Source organism: Leptodactylus fuscus, chromosome 5, assembly GCF_031893055.1.
Source record: "Leptodactylus fuscus isolate aLepFus1 chromosome 5, aLepFus1.hap2, whole genome shotgun sequence".
NCBI lineage: Eukaryota > Metazoa > Chordata > Amphibia > Anura > Leptodactylidae > Leptodactylus > Leptodactylus fuscus.
Window position 1 is genome coordinate 129,287,264 of NC_134269.1, and position 21,653 is coordinate 129,308,916.

Here is a 21,653-nt window from a genome sequence, read left to right on the forward strand (position 1 = left end):
CAGGCTGCCTGCAGTGTCTTTTGCTCACTTCCTGTATTTCTCTCCCCATCTCCTCCCTCTGGCTGAACGGGACATAGAATACTAATACAGGTCAGATAATATGCCCAAGCTTGTGCAGAAATTGAGTCAGTGTTATCTGTGTATTTACATAGAGAGATAACAGACCAGGCTTTATCAGCAAACTGCAATTAGCTGAATGATTGTCCTGCTGATACTGATTAAGTGACTTCACTTGTCCTATAGATCCGTGGTTATATCAACGCTGTGTAAACAATGGGAGGAATAAGTTCACATAGCAGGCAAACAAAGCAGAATTTCTAAAGCAATGTATTTAGGAAAAGTCTTCAATTTATATAAGCTGCCAGTATAGATAGGCTCCTTGAGATGGGACAACCCCTTTAAGTATTTTATAAATCCAGTCTTAAGAGACATTCTTGGTATTATTGGAGACATTCTTGATATATATATATATATATATATATATATATATATATATATATATATATAGAGGTTAAATGCTACTGATGTTGTATTTACTGTATGTAAATGTAGTAGCACCTATTCATACACTTTTATTATATACAGTGTATGATGTTTCCTTGGTATCTTTATTATACATCTCTTTACATTATTATATGATAGTGGTTGTTATTATACTCTGTCTTAGTTCACAATGTCATGTTGGTCTCAGTGCAATAGGTCTGAAGCAGAAGGAAAATGTTAGTCTACGTTAGAATTGGATTCTTGGCGCATAATTTGTGGCTTTCACTTTTTATCTTTTTCACTTAATTTGCATTTTTGGTGACCCAAAATGCTGAAATATTGTATATCAGTGACAGTTTCACCCATCACACTGTTTACTTACAGCATCTCCTTATAGATGAGACCTATTCTTACTTAGTGTGGAGTTTAGTAAAAATGTAATCATGCTGCCAGAGCCTGGTGTTGGGAAACAGTATAAAAATAGCAGTATTCCCTTAAGGCACAAAACTACAAAGCAAATAATGGACACCAATACTAAGCAGGCTCCTGATAACTCCCTTGGGATTAGTGTTCAGTTCTGCTGCAATTCATCAAATTCCCACTGTGTTCCAAGGGTTGAAAACCTAAACGAGATAGAAGCTGTATTGCTGAGCTGTCTTAGCAGAGACTGCTGTATGATGCAGCCTAGTCGGAGACGAAAAACACAAATGACTAAGCTCGATAATAATTAAGTATGCCAAGTTATTCCTATCTACCTGTTTTACATGTTGTGTCTTGGTAACTTGATTAGTAATTTGCAAATATTAGGATTCATGTTGCTCATTAAAGTGTTTCCTTTCACTTTTTTTTTTAAACTAATGTAGATGGAGGTGTTTGTGTGGCACACAGTGGTTTTGCTCCATATGATATGCCACATCAGATGTTATGCAGATGAAGGTCTTTGAGACCGAAACGTTCGGACTTTGACATCAAATATCCAGATAATCTATTTTTTGATTGGCTGTGTGTTTATTTTTTTTATATGAAGATTATGGAATAAAGTTTTTTCATACATTGAAATTGGTGTGCTGAAGTATTATACTACAATTTGTGACAGGACTTCCCAAAAACTTTTAGGCACCCATTTACGAAAATAATTGGTTCCCTTGTAAGGAGTGCATATCTTTTGCATATATTTGGAGTTCAAAACAATGACCCAGTGGGCCATGACAACTATGTATTGTCCCTGCCTATAATTGCAGCTCTAGGCATAGGAGGTGGGATGCACTTTTCCACACATGGATGTTTTACAGGAATAACTCCACATGGCAATATTAAGCAGGGACAACTTTTCTCGAGAGGTAATGGTGGCTACATATTCATCATGGAGATTGTATGTTGACATCAGTTGTCAAAATGCAGTGGATTCCACTAAGTGGCAAGGCAGCAACTGCACCACCAATAACTTGGCCAGGTGGGAGTTAAAGTTGCAGACCAGCCAAATGACTGGGTGTAGAATGCTGTCTACTGGATACACGTTCCTTTATAGATGTTGGCTGACGTTGACATGGAGGAGAGGCAGATGGCAATGATAATAATGATGGCAATTTGCTATGTGTGAAATGGATCTGGCCTGTTTATAAAGGTGATAATGGGAAAAAGAAATAGAACGGTCTTTCCTACTTGTTGCAACTGCCAGTTCCATTTTACCGAAAGGAACTGGCAGTTACAATAATACATTTTTCATAAGAAAACAGGGTAAGTACACAGTACAGAATACAGGCAATGGTACGAACATCATAACAACGCTTGTGCAAATGGATATATATGTCCAAAACAGGCAAGAAAAGTGCAAAACAGGGTTAAGAGAAAGAGGAAAGGGGGAGACAATAAAAAACAAAACACTGGGGAAAACACAGACATCAAAGGAGGAAACGAAAGGAGAAGGCAGAGGTTGCCATGGCTTGGATTGCAATTTGGTAATTTTTTGTCTCTCCGGTTTAACCTTGGCTTGCTGACTCCTCTTCTGTGTTGTGCTGTGTTATCCTGTTCTGTATATCACATATCTAGAGTAGGGTTTGTTGTCCCTGTCATTAGGACAGTTGCGGCAAATAGGTAGGGACATGAGGTGGCCTAGGTTTATGGCTTACTGTCTCTGTCTTCCCTTCCTCTAGCAGCCGTTATTGGGAATTGCCTTTGTGTAATTCTAATAGTGTCTTTGCATTTGTAGAAACAATCCTGTACATTTTTGCCTTTGTAACTGTGACTTTATTAGCAATTCTAGATACACTTGAGGATAGAAGAAATGATGCTACATATAGTAGACTCATTGGAGAATTTTCAGATCTAATTATAGATAGGATAACAAAAGTCCTGCGTGTATTATGATGGAAGAAACGTGATACTACAAGACAATGCAGATTAACCACACTTATGTGTTTATATACTACAAACAAATAGGTGACACACTTAAATTTATAATACAATAAGGTATCTAGATTCCTTGCAGCGCAGACTTTATAGGATAATAGAATAATGGAAGTAATATAGAAAATCCATTCCTGGCAGAAGTCTGCAAGCTTAGGTCTTACTGCTTGTTCAGAAACAAGATTTTGCAGGCTTGAATTTAATATTCGAATTGTTGCAGTGATATCCCTTATGGCTTTTTACAGCTCAGTATTCATAAACGGAGATAATTCAGTGTTTATTGTTTTTCTCCAAATATTGAAATAAAATTGCCCTGTAGTTTCTATGATGTATTCTGCTCAGTGCTTAATCTGCACTTATTATGCTATTTAATTATTTTATTTTGTGTATTTCTTAATATGAGATATATATATATATATATATATATATATTTAAATTATGTATACTTGTAAGCCGTGTACCGAGGTGGGCTCCCCAGGATACAGCGAAGTCACGAACAAAGGAAGTGAGTCCAATTCAATTTAACCAAGATAGGACTTTACTTAGTTTAGATAACCCCTTTTGTCCAAAAGAACACTCCCAGGTATTACATTTACACAGCCTAGAGGCTGGGACCCTGGTGTTATACAGCACGGTGCCCACTAGTGTGGCCTTCAATATACTCCAAGCTTTTACCTACCTGCAGGCTGCGCCTGTGCAGCTGCCTGTTACCTGTTATTACCCTATTACACAGGAACAATTCAGTGTGTGTGACACAGGCATCCGGTGGTGTAACACCAGGGTTTACAATCTTATCACAATACTACTAAATTCCCCCCAAACCAAGTACAACTAAGCAAGTATAATGGTTAGTTAGCTTGCAAGCCAAACAGTGTAAAGTTAAACTAAATGTTGCTCCCAGACTTCCTTACAAGTCCCTCTCTGGGAGATATAACTCTGTAGAAATCCTCTGTGACTTAGTCCTTTTACCAGACAGGTAGATAGTTCACCAGTATTGCAGCCTGGGGTGATGATTATACCTAACTAACTACAGGCTTTTTACTCAGTCCCAGCAATATGGTGCAAAACTTGCAGTGTGGTGCGTGCACGCTTACTTCTGTTGGGTACCTTTTAGTCTCTGTTAGCATCAGGGTGAAGAGGAGCTCCTCGGACAGCATGTGGTCTCACTGACAGTCTCACTTCTCAGCCAAGTCTCTGACAGTAATCTTCTCCTTAGGATGGTGTCTGGACAGACTCTGAAAGTCTCAAATCCTCAGCTATTCTTGCTGTGGCTTCTCCCTCCAAGGACCCTCTCTGCACAGAGATGTCTCCACAGCTCTCTCTTCTCCTCTAGAGTCCAGCACACTCTGACTCAAAATGGCTCCTAGAACCTTCCTCCAACGATCAGGGTTTCCACATCAATCTTCCAGGGGCATGCAGCCTTTTTCCTTTTACTTGTTATCTCGCAACAGCGACCTCTTGTGGTCAAACAACAAAATGTCAGGTTATGAAAACACCAACTCAATTACACATTGCACATTCACTACACAGGGGCTGTTTCACCCTCTTACATACTGCTGGAAGATTAATCATGTATTACAGGTCTGGGCAACTTTGGCCCTTGGGTTACAGCTACATGACACATTTTACTATGCAATTGGATATTTGGTCCTATTAACACAGCTGCCTATGCATTGCATCAATACAGAAATGGCCACAGTGGAGCATTTTCACTTCCAGCATGACCACCTCCACTTCTGTTTCACTGAAGCACTATTTGGAAGGCTATACTTTGTAACACAGCCTTTTAAATATTAGGGCATTTAGATTATTAGCCCTACTAGGGACAGTGATCTGTGAAGTGATGCAGAATAGACTGGCATTCTATGGACAAGTGAAATAAATAAAATTAGTATACAACATGGGTGGCATCATAATAAATACATAAAAGGAAGATTCAGTTTATCCCCAGTTTAAGTTATTTTTTTTACAGTTCAATCTTCTTTTGGAGGTATATGTCAGTAGGATCTATAGACATGTACAGTAACTCTGTTAGAAGGACGCAAAGTGTGCTCTGTATGTAGCCAATAGGGTGCCATGTGAACCCCCCCCCCCCAAAAAAAAAAAAAAAAAATATATATATATATATATATATATATATATATATATATACATACACTGTGCTGTTTATACTATACAAGGCTAGGTTCACATCTGCATTGGAGTCTCCGTAGGATGGATTCTGATTCCACCGCAGACTCCATCTACAATCTTGGACTTAGACTTTTCTGTCTGCCGGTTTCAGTAAAAACCTCATTATACTCTATGAGGTCCGCGATAACTGCTTTTTTAGCAGATGGGCTCTCTGTCTTTTGGGTCCCCTGCTGGGACGAGAGCCAAATTTTAATGTGTACCTAGCGTAAAGCACATGGATAGCATAGTCTACTACCTTCTCCAGTTTCACATGGTTTTTGCAGAGACAGGATATAGAATTCCCTGTGTGTTCATCCCGTGTGGCCCCAGCCTAAGAAAGAAGCATAAAAAATATTATTTATTTTTCAGTCTTTCTCATGCAAGAAGATATTTGGATTTTACTACTGCTGCATCTGTTGGCTTTTTCTCACCACCCTTAAGCCCCTTGCAAGATCGATGTGCCATCTGTGTTTTTCTCGGATAGCACACTGACCCATTCATTTCTATGGGCCTGTACACATGACCGTGATTTCCACTGATCAGTGTGTGAGCTGTCAGTCCGCACCACATGATATAGAATAGGTCTATGGACTCACCCATAGAAGCCTAAAAACCACGGACAGCACACTGATCCTCAGTGTGTCATCAGTGTGCCATTCATTTTTGTGGACAAGCTGAGGACATCATTAGATGTCTCCTGTGTTTTTTTTGTTTTTTTTTTTGTGTTGCCTCAACCTAAAAATTTTACTACATTGCCACCAGTACAATTAGATAAGACATCACCAGATGTATGCGCAATGCTACTAGTTCTCATTATGTAAAACTACTGTGTAACCATTATAGATGTATACCATCATATATAGACTTGAGCCATAGTATAAATTTTGATTTAGATATGCTGTCTCCAACATATATACTTGTTGGGGGAGAGGGGCAACACATGTTTTGGGGCTTGTGTGACTAATCCTTTAAGAGCCATCAAGGAACCTGGCTGCTATTGTGGCATCAAGGAGTCATTTGACATGCTGCTGAGTTATGGATGAGCTGTGGTTGGGGGCCATAAGGGCTGAATTTTTTCATTGAGGCCAGTGAGTCCATAGCAATGGCCCTGTTTCTGTTGTCAATGTCCATTCTGTTAAATAAGCTATTTATCGTAATTTTAACAACCGATTGTCTTCATTTTATTGCAGGGCTGTAGCAGAAAGATGTACAGCTTCCTGAGAGGAACCAAACAATTGCAAGTGTTAAGGTTCCTTGGAATTGCCATTGGTGTTACCCAGATTTTAGCTATGATCCTCACCATCACCCTGTTGTGGGCTTTGTACTATGATAAGAAGGATCCCAGAACAGAATCAATCCTACCTCTGAGCCAAGAAGATGCCCAGCACTGCCACCCCGTGGAGATAATACCTATAAGCCAAGCAAGGATTTCAGATAAAAGAACTACTGTTAATGGATTTAACACTTACCTAGAAATGGATGAATTGTGACTGGCTGCCATATGTGGAGCAGAATAATGTGTACTCCGTCTAAGCAGTAAATAGGTACACTGTGTAAGAAACAATACCCTGTTACTGCTGAGCACACTTACGGTGTACTACCTACAAGACTGACACGTGTTTTCAAGAAAGATGGTTGTCATATACATCTATACAGTGGTTTCTGGATGGACTTCCACTTAGTTAATTCTTCATTTGTGTTACTACAGATTGTATTGATTACGGAAAAAAATATCCCAAATCTGCCTTATTTAGGTAAATTTGTTTGACAGGAATTTATTATAAGACCGAGGCCCCAAACAACCCTTTAAGTTGAGCTGCATTCATGGATAGCTGGATGAAGATACCCTTCTAATACCTCATGATAATTGTTACTATTTATGTGCCATACTGTATTACACAGCAGAAAATAGATGTAGGAAATAACATCCTTAACATAAGGCAGTATACTGGGTAAATGTCTCCCATGTGGGAAAACAAATCTTAAATCCTGCCAAATTCTGACAGATTTTAAATGAGATACATAAGTCTGCCATGAGATAAGGCCAGAGTTTTTTTTTGGACTATTTATGTGTATTTCTGTAAAGCCCCCACCATCAATGTAGCTTTTCTAGAATCTGTGAATGAATGTATGTAGTACTACTGATTTATGGCTATATAATAGAAACTAGCTACTGTATGTAACCTGAATGTATCTCTAGTCTGTGGGTATAGATAGATATGCATATTTGCTATAGTTACCTTTTTATGAACTAGAGAGTTGTCCACTTTTTGATAAATGTGTCCCTAGGAATAGAAAGGAGTAAACACTGTCTACCAATAAGTATTTCGACACCCATGCAAAAGAAGAAATCTCCGGTCGGGATGTACGTCACACCTTCCACCGTTAAATAGGAAACCGCATTAGCATTAGGTGAATGGTATTGTTGGAATGTGCCCCGAGTTGGCAAACCCCCGAAACTGGGAGATTGAGACCGACGAGTGCTGGCCAGAGAAACCGCACCCAACTGATGGCTCACATGCACCAGGAGTTTCAACAAGCATCCGGGAGTATTGTGTCGATCAATACCATCCATAAGGAAGCATCTGCTGGGGTCTACCAACTATTCAATATGAATACATGTTGTTTTTCTATTCTACCACAAGTGTCCAAATACTTATTGGTAGACAGTGTACAGAACGTATTCCAGGGGAACATCTGAAGGCGAGCATTCAGTTCTTCTGCAGTATAATTGCAGGGAAAGAAAGCATTACAAAGTTTTCATTTGAAATATTCATCTAACAGTGAACATTTTCAAAATCCATTTAAGAAAAATGCTGTAAATAACAACATTCTATCTTTGCTTCCTCTAAAGCACAATGACTGAAAAAAACCTGGAAAATGGACATGTTTTTATTATATATCTATTTTTATAGAATGCGGATCCTGAATGTTTTAAAGAGATTTAGGCTCAACATTGATTATATTGTCCTCCTGGAACTCTTTACACATGTTCTCTATTAAAACATATTAATGCCTCATTTCCATTCTCGATTCTCAGCCTTTGATACATGTGGGAAAAATAAGTATTTGATACACTGACGATTTTTCCCACCTACAAAGAATGGGAAGGTCTGTAATTTGTAACATAGGTACACTTCAACTGTGAGAGACAAAATCTAAAAAAAAAAAAAAAATCCAGAAGATCACATTGTATGAAATATGTATTTAATCACCTACCAACTGTTGGCGTAATTTTTAGAAAATGGAAGTAACACAAGATGGCTCATCTTCCATGCAAGATCTCACCTTGTGGAGTAAGGATGATTCTGAAAAGGTCAGGTATCAGTACAAAGCTGCAACTACAGTCTCCAAGATTACCTTAGTGATATACTATGCCATATTGGATTCAAATCCTGCAGGGCACGCAAGGTCCCCCTGCTCAATCCAGCACATGTCCATGCCAGTTTGAAGTTCGCCATTGACCATCTGGATGATCGAGAGGAGACATGGGAGAAGGTCATGTAGTCAGATGAAACCAAAATAGAATTTTTTTTTTGGTATCAACTCCGCTCACCATGTTTGGAGGAAGAAGGATGAGTACAACCCCAAGAACACCGTTGCAACCGTAAAACATGTGGGTGGAAACCTCATGCTTTGGGGGTGCTTTTCTGCAAAGGTGACAGGATGACTGCAGAGTATTGAAGGGAAGATGGATGGGGCCATGTATCATGAGATTTTGGCCAACATCCTATTTCCCTCAGTAAGAGCATTGAAGTTGGGTCGTGGCTGGATCTTCCAACACGGCAATGACCTTAAACACACAGCCAGGGCAACTAAGGAGTGGCTCCATAAGAAGCCTTTCAAGGTCCTGGAGTGGCTTAGTCAGTCTCCAGACCTGAACCCAATTGAAAATCTTTGGAAGGGGCTGAAACTCAGTGTAGCTCGGTGAAAGTCCAAAACCTGAAAGATCTGGAGAAGATCTGTATGGAGTAGTGGGCCAATATCCCCACTGCAGTGTGATCAAGAAGTAAAGGAAATGACTGACCTCTGCAATTGCAAACAAAGGTTTCTATACCGAATATTAAGTTACCATTATCTATTTAATGATATACTTATTTCATGCAATAGAATACACATTATTTAAAAATCATACAATCTCTTACAGGTGAAGTGTACCTACAATAAAAATTACAGACCTCTCCATTCTTTGTAAGTGGGAAAACGTGCAAAATCATCAGTTTATCAAATACTTATTTTCCCCACTGTATGTGCTACATGGTTGGCCGTATCTGTGGTTCCATACAGAACACCCTGGAGCTGTGCTTTGAGTACATTGCCAAGCACTAGACTACAGTCATGTATAGCTACAGTATTATGTTTCCTAGGTTGAGAAATGCGTCCAGAGAGTTAGAATAATGCATTTCAGTAAGGAGACAGTTTATGTTATTGAATATGGTGTACCTTGTAGCCTCTTTTTCTACCTCAGTGATGAGCTAGTAATGACTTACCATGTCATATTTAACTCTAAAAATGGTAGTTTGTCATGCACAATGCAAGACTTATAGTAAAAGAATTAGGACATGAGAAATTTGGGGAACTATTATGCAGTGCACATATAAGGAGAGCTAGTACTTAGGCATACTGTACTGTAAACTTAGAAGACACTATAACACACAGTTCACACAGTAGATATTTGATAACTGTATCTTAAAAACATTTTAAAAAAATCACTTCTCTGCTTTGATTCAGTAATTGGTTTGGTCTTAGAAAGCCATACCAAATCTGCAATGCATGTAATAAGGCTTCACCCATACAGATGTGTGCATTCATAGATGTAGCAGAGCTAAATTAGTCATTTGTCACTTTAAGACTTTGGAGAAAGTGCTCTGCTGTTCTTGTATACTGTACTTAGATATGTTATTTACCTGGTAAATGGTAACGTCAGTGCTAGAGGTATATACATGTTTCTACCAATGAGTAGTTCAGGTGGATCATGTCAGTATTTCAGCCATTCATATACACACGATCATAAAATGTACATTACAGCTGAAGGACTAGTGTATAGGGGACTGGTTACTGACCACTTATTAATTTAATAATGTCATTTATTGATATAAAAAGCAGGTATGAGACTCACTTAAACATCAATGCATCACATACATACTTACAGCAGATAAACACGTCATAGAGATACAATAGCTGTGGAAAAACCTGAAAATAACTGAAAATTTTAGTAGTTTTATTAAAAAAAATGTCAAACAGATGTCCCCTTATTTGTCACATTGAATTGTTGCTGTTCTTTATAATATAAGGCAAAAACAAAGTATATAAATACACAGCACAGTTTCTTCATGTTACTCCATTTACAGAACAAAATAATCCAACACCCATATAAAAGTAACTTATATTGCTATTAAGGAATTTTTTGGAGGGAGAGATTTATCAAAAGTAAAGCAGTCGACTATTTACCGATCAGAGTGAACATTTCATTCTCAGACGCCCTTTTATGATTATGGTGGACGTGATCGATCAGGCCAGAAGTTCCTTTATCTTCTAAGTCTTCTGGAGTTCTGTGCGCTTAATGCAGTTTACATGTTACATATGCGAGAACACTGCTGTGAACATATACTATGTGTTAGGATAGAACTACAGCCTGGATTGGATGTGTCATCCAGCAATTGTTTGTACATGTTGTTGCTCTGACCTTTTGCAGTGTCTCAGAAGACCCCCAGTGCATTTGTCAATATATCCATAGTGTATTTACCCAGATTGCCCTATGGACTTCATCTGAAGTTGGGAGGGGATAAAGATATGATGATGGTAAACGTGTAAATTAAGAAAGAAATAACTTTCATGTCATTGTAATCTTTATGTAGCACATTTGTGATTTTGGGATAGAGAAAGGGCTACTACTATTCTCTTTATTATAGACAATGGAATTTATATTTATATTATAGTTACAGAGGGAAACTGACCAGATATTCTGGGAGTAGCATCAACCAGGGATGTGCTGAGTAGTCTTTGGGGCATTGTGGTCATAGCTGTCATAAATCTTTTAGCGTGACAAATAAATACTAAAAAGGCAGCTGAAAAGGGATGGGGGGGGGGGTGAATACTTTATTAGAGAACTGTATATATTACAGACGTGTAAGCCCAGGGATACATCTAAAGTTCCATAAGCTTCTACCTTCACGTACTTTCTTGGGGGCATAAGAACAGGGACATTTCTAGTGGACTACAATATTTTTATGCTTGGAGTATTTCTGGAGTATTTCGCATGAGGATTCGGTTTCCTGCATGGAATCATTGTATGTATAAGTATATGTATATTGAGGGTAGCAAAAAAGAATTCTATTCTAAACATTTATTAATCTTTGGCGATGATATTTTATAATAAAAGATGTTATTTTTTTATGGTGTCAATAATGTGTAAACGTAATGCCATTCACTATCTCAGTGTGAAAGTTTAGTTGTGTTTGTAAAAGGCACATCAGTAACAAATATTTCTTGAAATCGTGTATAAAAGAATGTAATAAACTGGAATTAAATGACTTATCTTTTGTTGTTCTAATTAATATATGGCATTAAATGCAAGATTTAATTTGTATTAAATTTGTTTTAATACTACACAGTCCAGTCACAATAATGTGACCACCTGTCAAAATCCAGAATAACCACCTTTTGCAGAGCAGACCGCTGCGAGATGTGCAGGAAGAGAGGGGATGTTGTGATGATGTTCACTGGGATGTTGAGCCATGCCTACTTCAGTGCTGTGGCCAGCTGTGCTAGGTTACGCGGTTGAGCAACTATGGCGCGAACAAACTGATCGAGGTGGTCCAACAGATTCTCAACTGGGGTTCAAGTCCGAGGAATTTGCTGGCCAAGGGAGTATGGTAAACTCATCCTGGTGCTCCTCGAACCACGCATGACACGCCGCATTGTCCTGCTGGTAGATGTCATCATCCTGAGAAACAATTCGCATGTAGGGATGAGCATGGTCGGCAAGGATAGATGCATACTTGTGTTGATCCATTGTGCCTACCACAATGATGAGTGCACCCAGATGGCTGATAACACGTGCCTTCTGCGATTGGTTATTTAACGTTGATGTCAAAAGTAGGCGGTGGTCACATTAATATGACTGGACTGTGTATATTGGCACAATACTTGGTACTGGTAACTCTGCATAGAATACTTTGTGGTATAACATTAAAGGGGTTGTGCAGGACCTTGAAAACATGGCAGCTTTCTTCTCAGGAAGTGACATTACATCCTTTGGTCATATGGCCATGCTGCAGCTCAGTCCAATTCATTTTAATGGGATGTAGTTGTGTTTTTAAGAACTGCACAACCCCTTTAAAGGGATACCAATATAAACTGCATCAAGGCAACTCCTGTCCTTGTTCCCTATAAGGGAAAATCTATTCACACTGCTAAGTGTGAGCTTCCCCAAGTATTATGACTGACCCAGTGTGCACCTTTCATGTTGCGGGCCGACTCCTGACCTCCAATCGACTCCGTCCTGTTCCTCTGACAGCCAGGAGCCCTATGACCAGATTCAATAGTAATGTAGTGAATCTCCCATAGACTAATGACATGGTAATAAAAACATTTTGTAATGTCAACCTGAGTGTTCTCAATCATTTGTACATAGCGACTGCCATAAAACTTTTCAGAACCTCATAACCGTCTGTCAGTGAAGCTTTGTGAGAACTGAGGCTGGGAGAACGTTCAGCTGCCTACATCTTGTTAATGTAGGACTCATGCTTGTAGTAAATATTGATACGAGTATTGTATTAAGGGTCCATTCACACGGAGGAAAATGGTGAGAAATTTGGTATGGAATTTTCCACGCTGAAAAAGGGATTTTCCAAGCAAATGATATTAATATTAAAGAGGACCTTTCACCATTTGCACATGCGGTTTTATATACTGATAGAAAGCTGACACCTCTCTCTAATGATATTAAAGAGGACCTTTCACCTCCTAGGACACATGTGGTGTAATACACCGCTAGAAAGCCGACAGTGCACTGAATTCAATCAGCTTCATTTTCTGTGCCCCGGGTGAAGAGCTATTGGTGCCAAAACTGTAGATCTTCACCGTCAGTCAGGAACACCCTTCCTCACAGTAGTGCCTATAGCGCTTGTACTGTGAGAGTGACGAGGTACTATTGTCTATAGACTAGGTCTATGGACAAGTACTATTAGGAGGGGAGGGGGCGCTATAGGCACAACTGTGAGGAAGGGCGTTCCTGACTGACTGTCAGAAACGCCCTTCTGACGGTGAAGAGCTACGGTAACGGCACCTATAGCTCTTCACCCAGGGCACAGAACATGAAAGCTGATAGTGCGCTGAATTCAGCGCAATATCGGCTTTCTAGCGGTGTATTACACCGCATGTGCCCCAGGAGGTGAAAGATGCTCTTTAATATCATTAGAGAGAAGTGACCACTCTAATATTGACCTATTTTTGATAAACTATATCATTTGCTCAGAAAACCCCTTCCAAAAAAGTTTGGAAGTTCTGTTGCATTTTTTGCTGATATAAGTCTTTGCGTCTTTTAAAATCGAGGCTTCTCCTTTAGGCTAATTTTGCTTAAAATATCTCATAAAAAGAATATATTTTGTAATTTTATTTTAACATTCGCTTAGTTTTTACAGTATCTTGGCTTTTTTCCCCTGGCCCTTGTGAAGTAGGGGAATAATAATGAGAAGTGTTTTTTATTTTTGTAAGTTTTATTAGTTTAATATGCTATAAAAACACAAATGACCAGTGTATGAAGAGGGCCGCTCACCACTTATTCCCTATAAAATAAGTGTTATGAGGCATATTTTCTTAGAACTCTGTGTTATGCCCAGCCTTTGTTATTTCTTATAGTAATTTATTAATTACTTGACAAGTGGGTGTTAGTCAATGGGGCGTGTCCATACACAGTCTGATACTGTCAGCACTGATCGGACAATGGCCGACTGTGTTGGCAAGGCCAAGCTGTTGGTTCATTCATAAATTTATAGTAGGAATACAATAGAAAAGGCATAACAAAGATTTATGGGAAAACATGCATTAGGACTAATATATTGCACCCTTTTACACACATGCTTGTATTTCTACAAACACACAACCTCTCTTTTACACTCTAATACTCCTGTATGGACACTTAAATCAATAATGCCTTGGTTAATAATGCCCCCTGTGCCTCCTAATTAATAATTCTCCTGTATACCACCTTAGGCTGAGGCCCCACGGGCCGGGAACTCCACGGTTTTTGCATCGGGAAAAATCGCAGTGATTTACAGTAACTGCAATGTGGATGGGATTCTTGTGAATCCCATGCCCCCTTTGTGGTAAAAACTGCAGTGCAGACACGCTGCGATTTCCAAAACCGGTGCTGTTTTGGAAATCGCAGCATGTCAATTATATCTACGAAAACGCCGGTGGCTTCCCCATATATGTAATTGGAACATAAAGTCTGCGGAAAACTCTGTGAACTTTCTGTTTGAAGTGCTGTGGGAAGAACCATGATGTGTTCCTGCCGCGGGTTTTCCTGCAGCGCTTTATAGCTGCAAGTCGTCCCGTGGGGCCTTAGCCTTAAAGGGGTTGTCCAGGAAATATAGAACTGGGGCAGAAGGCTGGAGGAGGTGAAAAATAATTTTAAAAACATACTCGCCTCTGTGTCCCCCATTGCTGTCAAGTCCAGCATCACCCAAGGCTTGTCCTGGTGGAAGTCATTGCCGTGCGTGACCGCTGGGACCAATCAGTGGCCTCAGCAGTCACAGGAAAGGACATGGGATGCCATCGGTGACATATGAAAGCGACCTATCTGTGACTGATCTAAGTATAAAAAGAAAGACTTGTGTATTTTCCTCCTGTGCTTGCGCTAAGTGGCAGGATTTTTTTTATATAAGCTCTTTATTTATTAGCAAAAAAAAAGCAAACAAATACACAGGAAGTTAAAACCATATAAAGCCATTCTCCATACAAACAGGAGACGGTACAGCACATTAAAGAGGGTCAATAACAAACAAAAGGACAATGTGTGAGGCTCTCTCAGTAAAACACATGAGAGGTAAATGTAGAAGCAGAAGGTAGAGTGAGAATAGAGCGTGGCAGGATTGTTTTGTGTATTCCTGACTTTAGAAACCTCACTTTCCCTGTTTTTATATATCTCGCCATACTGATAAGAGAGTCCATACTTCTCAAATCTTTCTTTTGAAGATTTTTTTAAGCAATACAATAGAGCTGAAACAATTGGCAGTGCGTTTTATCTAGATGGAAGGAGAAAAATAACTATCATCAGAAAAAGAAAATAAGAAAGAGTTTCTGACAACTGCAGTGATGGAAAGGAAGATTCTTATTGTTGTGAGAAGAAAGATCTCTTGAAAGTGGAAAGGCTTCTGCTACACCTTCTATAAATAGTCAACCCTTAACATGACAGCGGAAATTATTTCCATTTAGTAAGTAAAATGGAGAGTTATTTGGAGAACTTTAAATTTCAAGCTATATTTAGACTTAAGATTGAAGATACAGCTGCTTCCTCTGGAAGAGAAATAATGGATGTGGTCAATATATTTCTGTATTTATTACTTAGCTAGCATGTGAAGTTAAATATAACATATTTGCTTTAAGATAATGGAAAATGTGCCTGGAAAAAGCTTCAAAAACTGTGTGAATAAAGTATAATGTCATTGTCTGTAAAGCGCTGCACAATATGATGGTGCTATACAAATAAGCATAAAATAAACATAAACAAATAAATATAATATTCTGCTCAGTCATTTTTATCTCAGTATTTGTAAACCGAATGCAGGATTTCATGTACAACGTGGAAGAAGTTCCACAATCCCCTTGTGTTTATGTCCCCCCAACTCCTCCTGCTTTGGGTTCCTGTTTAATCATGTCTTAGAAACTTTGCTCTGCTTTCAAGCTTTAGTCTGCCATTCGATTCATGCCAGTATTTTTTTTTTTAACAAGCAAAGGTCATATTATATTTTTTCCTAGAATACAGTATATTACTGCTTTACAAGAAACAATACCAAGGTTGATACTATATACCGCAAAACTTTAGCTTGTTTACTTCAACTTCTTTATCCTTGCTTTAAATTCACGAAAACACGTTCATTATTTGCTCTCAGTACTGCAAAATGAGAACTAAGTATATCATAATTCATTGATATGATACTCCGTAATGACTAGCTAACAGATATAATATATTTCAGTTAGAGACAATTTACAGATTTACTATAATACATGACAGAAAACTGGCTAGTGTTAGGATGAGGCCCCAGATTGCAAAAACACTGCTTTTACGGGGTTTTTTGGTCAGGGTTTTGAGGTCATATCCGCTCCAAAACCCTGACCAAAAAGACTGCTCCCATTGAAATCAATGGGAGCCGCTTAGGTCTTTTTTCCGGGAGCCGGTTCTTCCGCCTCCCAGAAAAAAGAAGCGAGATGCTCATTCTTCAGGCTGAGTCGCCTCGCAATTTGGCCTGAAGAAACTCTCTCCTCCGGACTAGGCCCAGAGTGCGCGGCTGGCAGTGAAGGCTACCCGGTTTTTGGATCGGAACCTGAGGAGGCCTCCACCTCAGGTTCCGTTTCAAAAAACCCTGTGTGTACTTACCCTAAATCTCATTATGGGGGGGGGGGGGGGGTAAAGGCTGAAATTCTGCCACTTATACAAAACCTTAAACTATATTCACATGACATTAAATAATGGCTGCGTAACATCTCTTTTTTTTAAATAGACGTCACAAAGTAGCATTAAATTCATTACAAGTCAATGAGAGCTAATCAAATGACTGTTATTTTGTTGGCTCATGTCCTAATTTTTTTTGTTTTCACAGACACCTCCATATATTGAAATGTATGTGGTATCCATGAAAAGGGCTGCCCCTGGCGTACAAGACAGCCATGAATAATGAACGTTTTTCACAGTAATTTTGCACCTTGGTCCTTGGTACCTTTGTGTGAATGTAGCCAAGTTATTTTAGTACCATCGTAGATCCACTCCTGCTGTGTTACAGTATATAATATACATAATAATAAGTTATAATTAGAATTATTCAGCTCAGTACTATGTCTCCATTCATACGTATATGTTCATTCATCAGGTAGTTTCTAATACAAACCAGTGATGTGTTCAGAACTTTTTTATTGCAAAATTATTCTCCGGGTAAAACTTTAATCATAAATTTCTCTTTGACAAATGAAACATTCATTTTCTTTAAAATGATACAAATGTTAAGCAATGAATGTGAATGTACAGTATTCAGCGGCAGAAGCTTTTTATCCCTTTTTACATGCATGTTCTATTAAATGTTCTTCAACGTCTATTCAGTCAGCATTATGCTCACTTTCCACATTTGGATATCAAAGGAAAAATTCACAAAACAATAGGCTTTGTTGCTGCAGATGAAACACAGATGAAAATACATGGAATTTACATTTTATTAATGTACAATCGTCATCCGTCATTCACTACTAAAACACTGAAAGCTGAAAGACCCAAAAATAGGAAATACAACCCCCACACAAATGATCAGTCAAACATTATTACAAGTGGTGCGGACCCATTATATAGAAAAATCTGGATGTTTCAGAGATAGCCTCTAATTCTGTATGTACGTACTACTAATACACAGGTTTGTCATATCCATTGTTTGCCTCCAATATAAAGCCATTCAAACAAAGAGGCACTAAAGAAAGAAAAAATACTAAAGCTAAAGAATGTATGATAGAAAACACATACAACACATGATGTGCGAGGAAAACAGCATTTGTACAATTGAAGTTATGGGGCCCATGATAGGTCAAGATGATAAGGTTTAACATGATACAGATAAAACATGTCAGCATATTCATCTTTTGCTGAAAAGAAATTAAGATTATTTTATTACTGTTTTACAGAATTTCTTGATAATCTGGTGCCCAAACCCACATTCAGCAGCTTGTACAGAGGGTCTGACTTTGGGGTTCCCTTACTACAGAGTCTCATGCAGTAGTTTTACTAGATTGCTCTATGCAACAACACAATCAGGTTCCATTATTTTTAATGGGGGTTTCATAGCAGTATTTTAGACAACCACAAAAAAACCCCTTCAGATTATGACATTTGTAGCGCCACCGGCCCACTGACTTTGTTTTATGTAAGTACTGTGATTTTATTTTTATAGACAAAAAAACAACAAAACAAACATTTTTCTGGTTAGTTTTGATAAGGTAACATTTATGCAAGAGTTCTTTACAGATAGATGCGTCCCAACTCTCCTATTCATTTCAATGGGAGTCAGATGTTTTTCTTCTAGTGGATTTTTTTGCTAGATTAAAACAGAAGCGTCATGACTTATCTTCAGACGGGTTCCGCCTTGCAAAACCCATTAAATGAGTATAAGGCATAAAAAAAAATGCCACCTTTTTTGTAGCAGTTTTTGGAGCTTTTTTTTTCTTAAAAAACTGCTCTAAAAAATGCTTGTGCTTTTTTCTGCCTCCCATCCATTTCAGTGGGGTTTTCATGTGAAGATAGATCATGACGCTTTTTTTTTTTTTTTTTAAATCTGCTCCAGACTCTTTGAAGGGAGTGGGAGAGTTTGAGGGCACTTTTTGAGACAGATTTTAAGGTCTCCTTAAAAATCCACCTGCAAACTACATATAAACTTACCCTCAGAATGCCCACGTAATATGTCCTTTGCTGGTGGGAATAAGCTGCTCCTAGCATGCTGATTCTTATCGGCTGACCTGTATAAATCACTCTACCACCTCTGTACAAGTTGCAGTTGGTGCTTCTGAGCATGTGCGTTCACCTTCCTTGGACACATTAGATGAATTTTCTGACAGTAAACTAGAACAACTCCAGAGGCCACCATGTATGTAACAGCAACCTCTAGATACAAAAATATTTGTCTGATATTTTTCCAACTAAAATGTTCTGTCTTACATAATTTAATATTTAAAGGGATTGTCCCATCACAAGGATGTGATGTTAATGTGGATGTAAGACTTTTCCTAAATACATTGCTTCAGTAAAACTGCTTTGTTTGTCCACTATCTTACTTTATTCAATTCTTTGTGGTCACAGCCCTGACTTATCTGCTCAAAAGTCAAGTGATGTATCTGCCTGCTCTCAGGGGGGGAGGGAGGAGGGGCTAAGTGCAGGGAGCGAGCCTGTGTTTCTAGCTATTCCTGTGTCTACACCACACATGTGACCTAGCTTCCTGCTATCAGATAGGAGAGAGGAGCTGCTTTCATTTCTTCTGTTCTCCCAGTTATCAGGCTAGCTAATTCAATTGTGTTCATTATGGCAGAGACAGGCAGTCTCTGTATGTAACACAGAATGGAGTTGCTGCTGCCTGTACTTCATAGTCCAATATGGCTGGGCGGAGCTACACTCGAATTTGGGGGCGGAGCTAAATGGCAGGTTGCATGTGAAACCCTGCCCACCAAATGATGCAAGAAACCAGGAAGAAAGAAGATTTTACAGCAGTAAAGACTGGTGAGTATGTGACGTGGAAATACCCCTTTAATCATCAGTCAGCCATTTTACTAGCATTGCAACAACCAAATGTATTATGTAGCCCCAGCTTTATCTAGTAGAAGTGGTTCCGGGCACAGAGTTGCCTATAAAAACATAAATGAATGAATGAGTTATTTAGAAACTTCAAGCTTTATTATAAAAGTGGTATCAATATTCAGACACGAAAAAGGTACAAATACATTTATATCATGAAAATGAGCTAAAGTTTTAATGCAACAGAATGTATTAATATGATGGGCACCACCAAGTGACGCTATAGTAGCTGCTGACACATGGACAGTGCCAATTATCACCTTTACACTTTAGATGAATAATATTTATTCCATTTCATGTATGAGGGGAGGGCAATAATATACATAAGATATAAGAAAGCGAAAAATCCTTCTCAGGAAAATCTGACCTATTTCAGGTGTGTTGTTGTCTTGAATAGGGTGGTCTTCTGGGGAGGTTTTATTGCATATATAAAACAGAATGTGCATATACTACATACTGGTTAATGTGGCAAATAGATGTAAAAGAGTAAGAGGAGAAGGAAAAAGTGTGATATGATTGTAAAGGTATATAAATATATAGTCATATGTTCAGGATGATGAAGGGGTTAATAGTGGTGGTCTAGAGATGGGAACTGTACATATTGTATGCTGTAATTTACATATTGTAGGGATTTGGCATATTTCCTTTCCACAGCTCAAAATCTCCTCCTTCACGTCATAAAACCATTTGGAGAAGTGATAAAATCTTGTCTGCATGCAGACACCACTAGAGGGAGCTCACTTGTTCAGGCAGCTCCCATTGACGTTGTGTGGATAATTTTTTTCTTGTTTGTTTTTAGTTCGAGACCCCAAGTTGTAATAAATGCCACAAATTACACTACCTGCAAAGTGGATGGGATTCTGACTAATCACAGAAAAAAATCTGCAGCAGAAATACTGCGATTTCCAAAACAGTTACATTCTTGTAAATCGCAGCACGTCAATTATACCTATATATTATAAACATTGGCGTTTTCCATATAGGTATAATAGGGACAGGAAGTCTGCAGAGGAATATTCTGGCTGCGTTTTGCAACCTGCAGCCTTAGCTTTAATGGGTTTTCTATCTATGTCATATTGTGGATAGTGGCACCCTCACATATTAGCTAATGGAAGGGGCCCAGCATGCCTTCATTGTTTCGTGGACACACACTTTTACATGTGGTAAAGTCTCTAGCATTTCACACAGGTAAATGGGATGAGATACAGTATTCTGCAATTCTGTACACAGCCACTACCACATATACAGAGCTGTCCCTGGAAACAATGAAGGGAAGCCAAGTGAGTGCTGCAGACCTTTCAGCCAGCCGGTCAGTGGGTGCTATGGACTTACTATGTACCAGCAACACTGTGTAAACAGCATAGAAACAAGGAAAATAAATACATTGTAGAATAGTTTTGTCTTTGTCCATCTCAGTATCTGTATATTTCTGTCTCATACCGAGAGGGGCGTATGAAAATATGCATTGGCTGATCTTGCAAACTGCCATTCACAAAGAGACAAGATAAAAGGTCTGGGAAACCTCATATGCAAATCCCTTAGAGCACCATATATGCACCAGTGAGCAAAACAAAGAATAACTATTATCTGGATTTGTAGATGGCTTTATCCATTGTTATGCTGCTGACAAATGAACAAACTCAATTTACAATAAAATCATAATAATAATAATAATAATAATAAGAATAATAGGTAATTCAGACTACCATTTCAGCGGGTTAAGTCATTGCTAAAGCTATTGAGATCTCATTTCCAGGCCAGGTAGCAGAGTGCCCATCCTATGTAAATGAGTGTTCTTAGTCATTATGTATATGTGCAACATTAGATTTAATGATTGCTTGTTCAGTCATTTAGGACAATGTCTATACATAACAAATAGCTACAGTTATTAGCACCACAGAATAGATCAGCGCCGCTATCACACACCACATGCTCTATTGAAATGTATAGTCATTATGGGAGAGTCAGAGCGCTCAAGCACTTTTCACTTCAATAGAGTATATCCTTGAAAAGACGGTTTCAATTGTGGAGCACAACCTGCCTCAGC

The 21,653-nt window shown here is 38.7% G+C and overlaps 1 protein-coding gene across 2 annotated transcripts in view; it reads left to right on the top strand.

Annotated features, from left to right (window-relative positions):
- TSPAN12 (tetraspanin 12) overlaps positions 1 to 11,580 on the top strand; it is a 91,771-nt gene extending 80,191 nt beyond the window's left edge. For both annotated transcript variants that reach the window (XM_075274282.1, XM_075274283.1), the window contains exon 8: positions 6,252 to 11,580. In XM_075274282.1, coding sequence (XP_075130383.1) covers positions 6,252 to 6,551 — 300 coding nt within the window. In that variant the 3' untranslated portion in view covers positions 6,552 to 11,580. The remainder of the gene's footprint in view (positions 1 to 6,251) is intronic.
- The last annotated feature ends 10,073 nt before the right edge of the window (positions 11,581 to 21,653 follow it).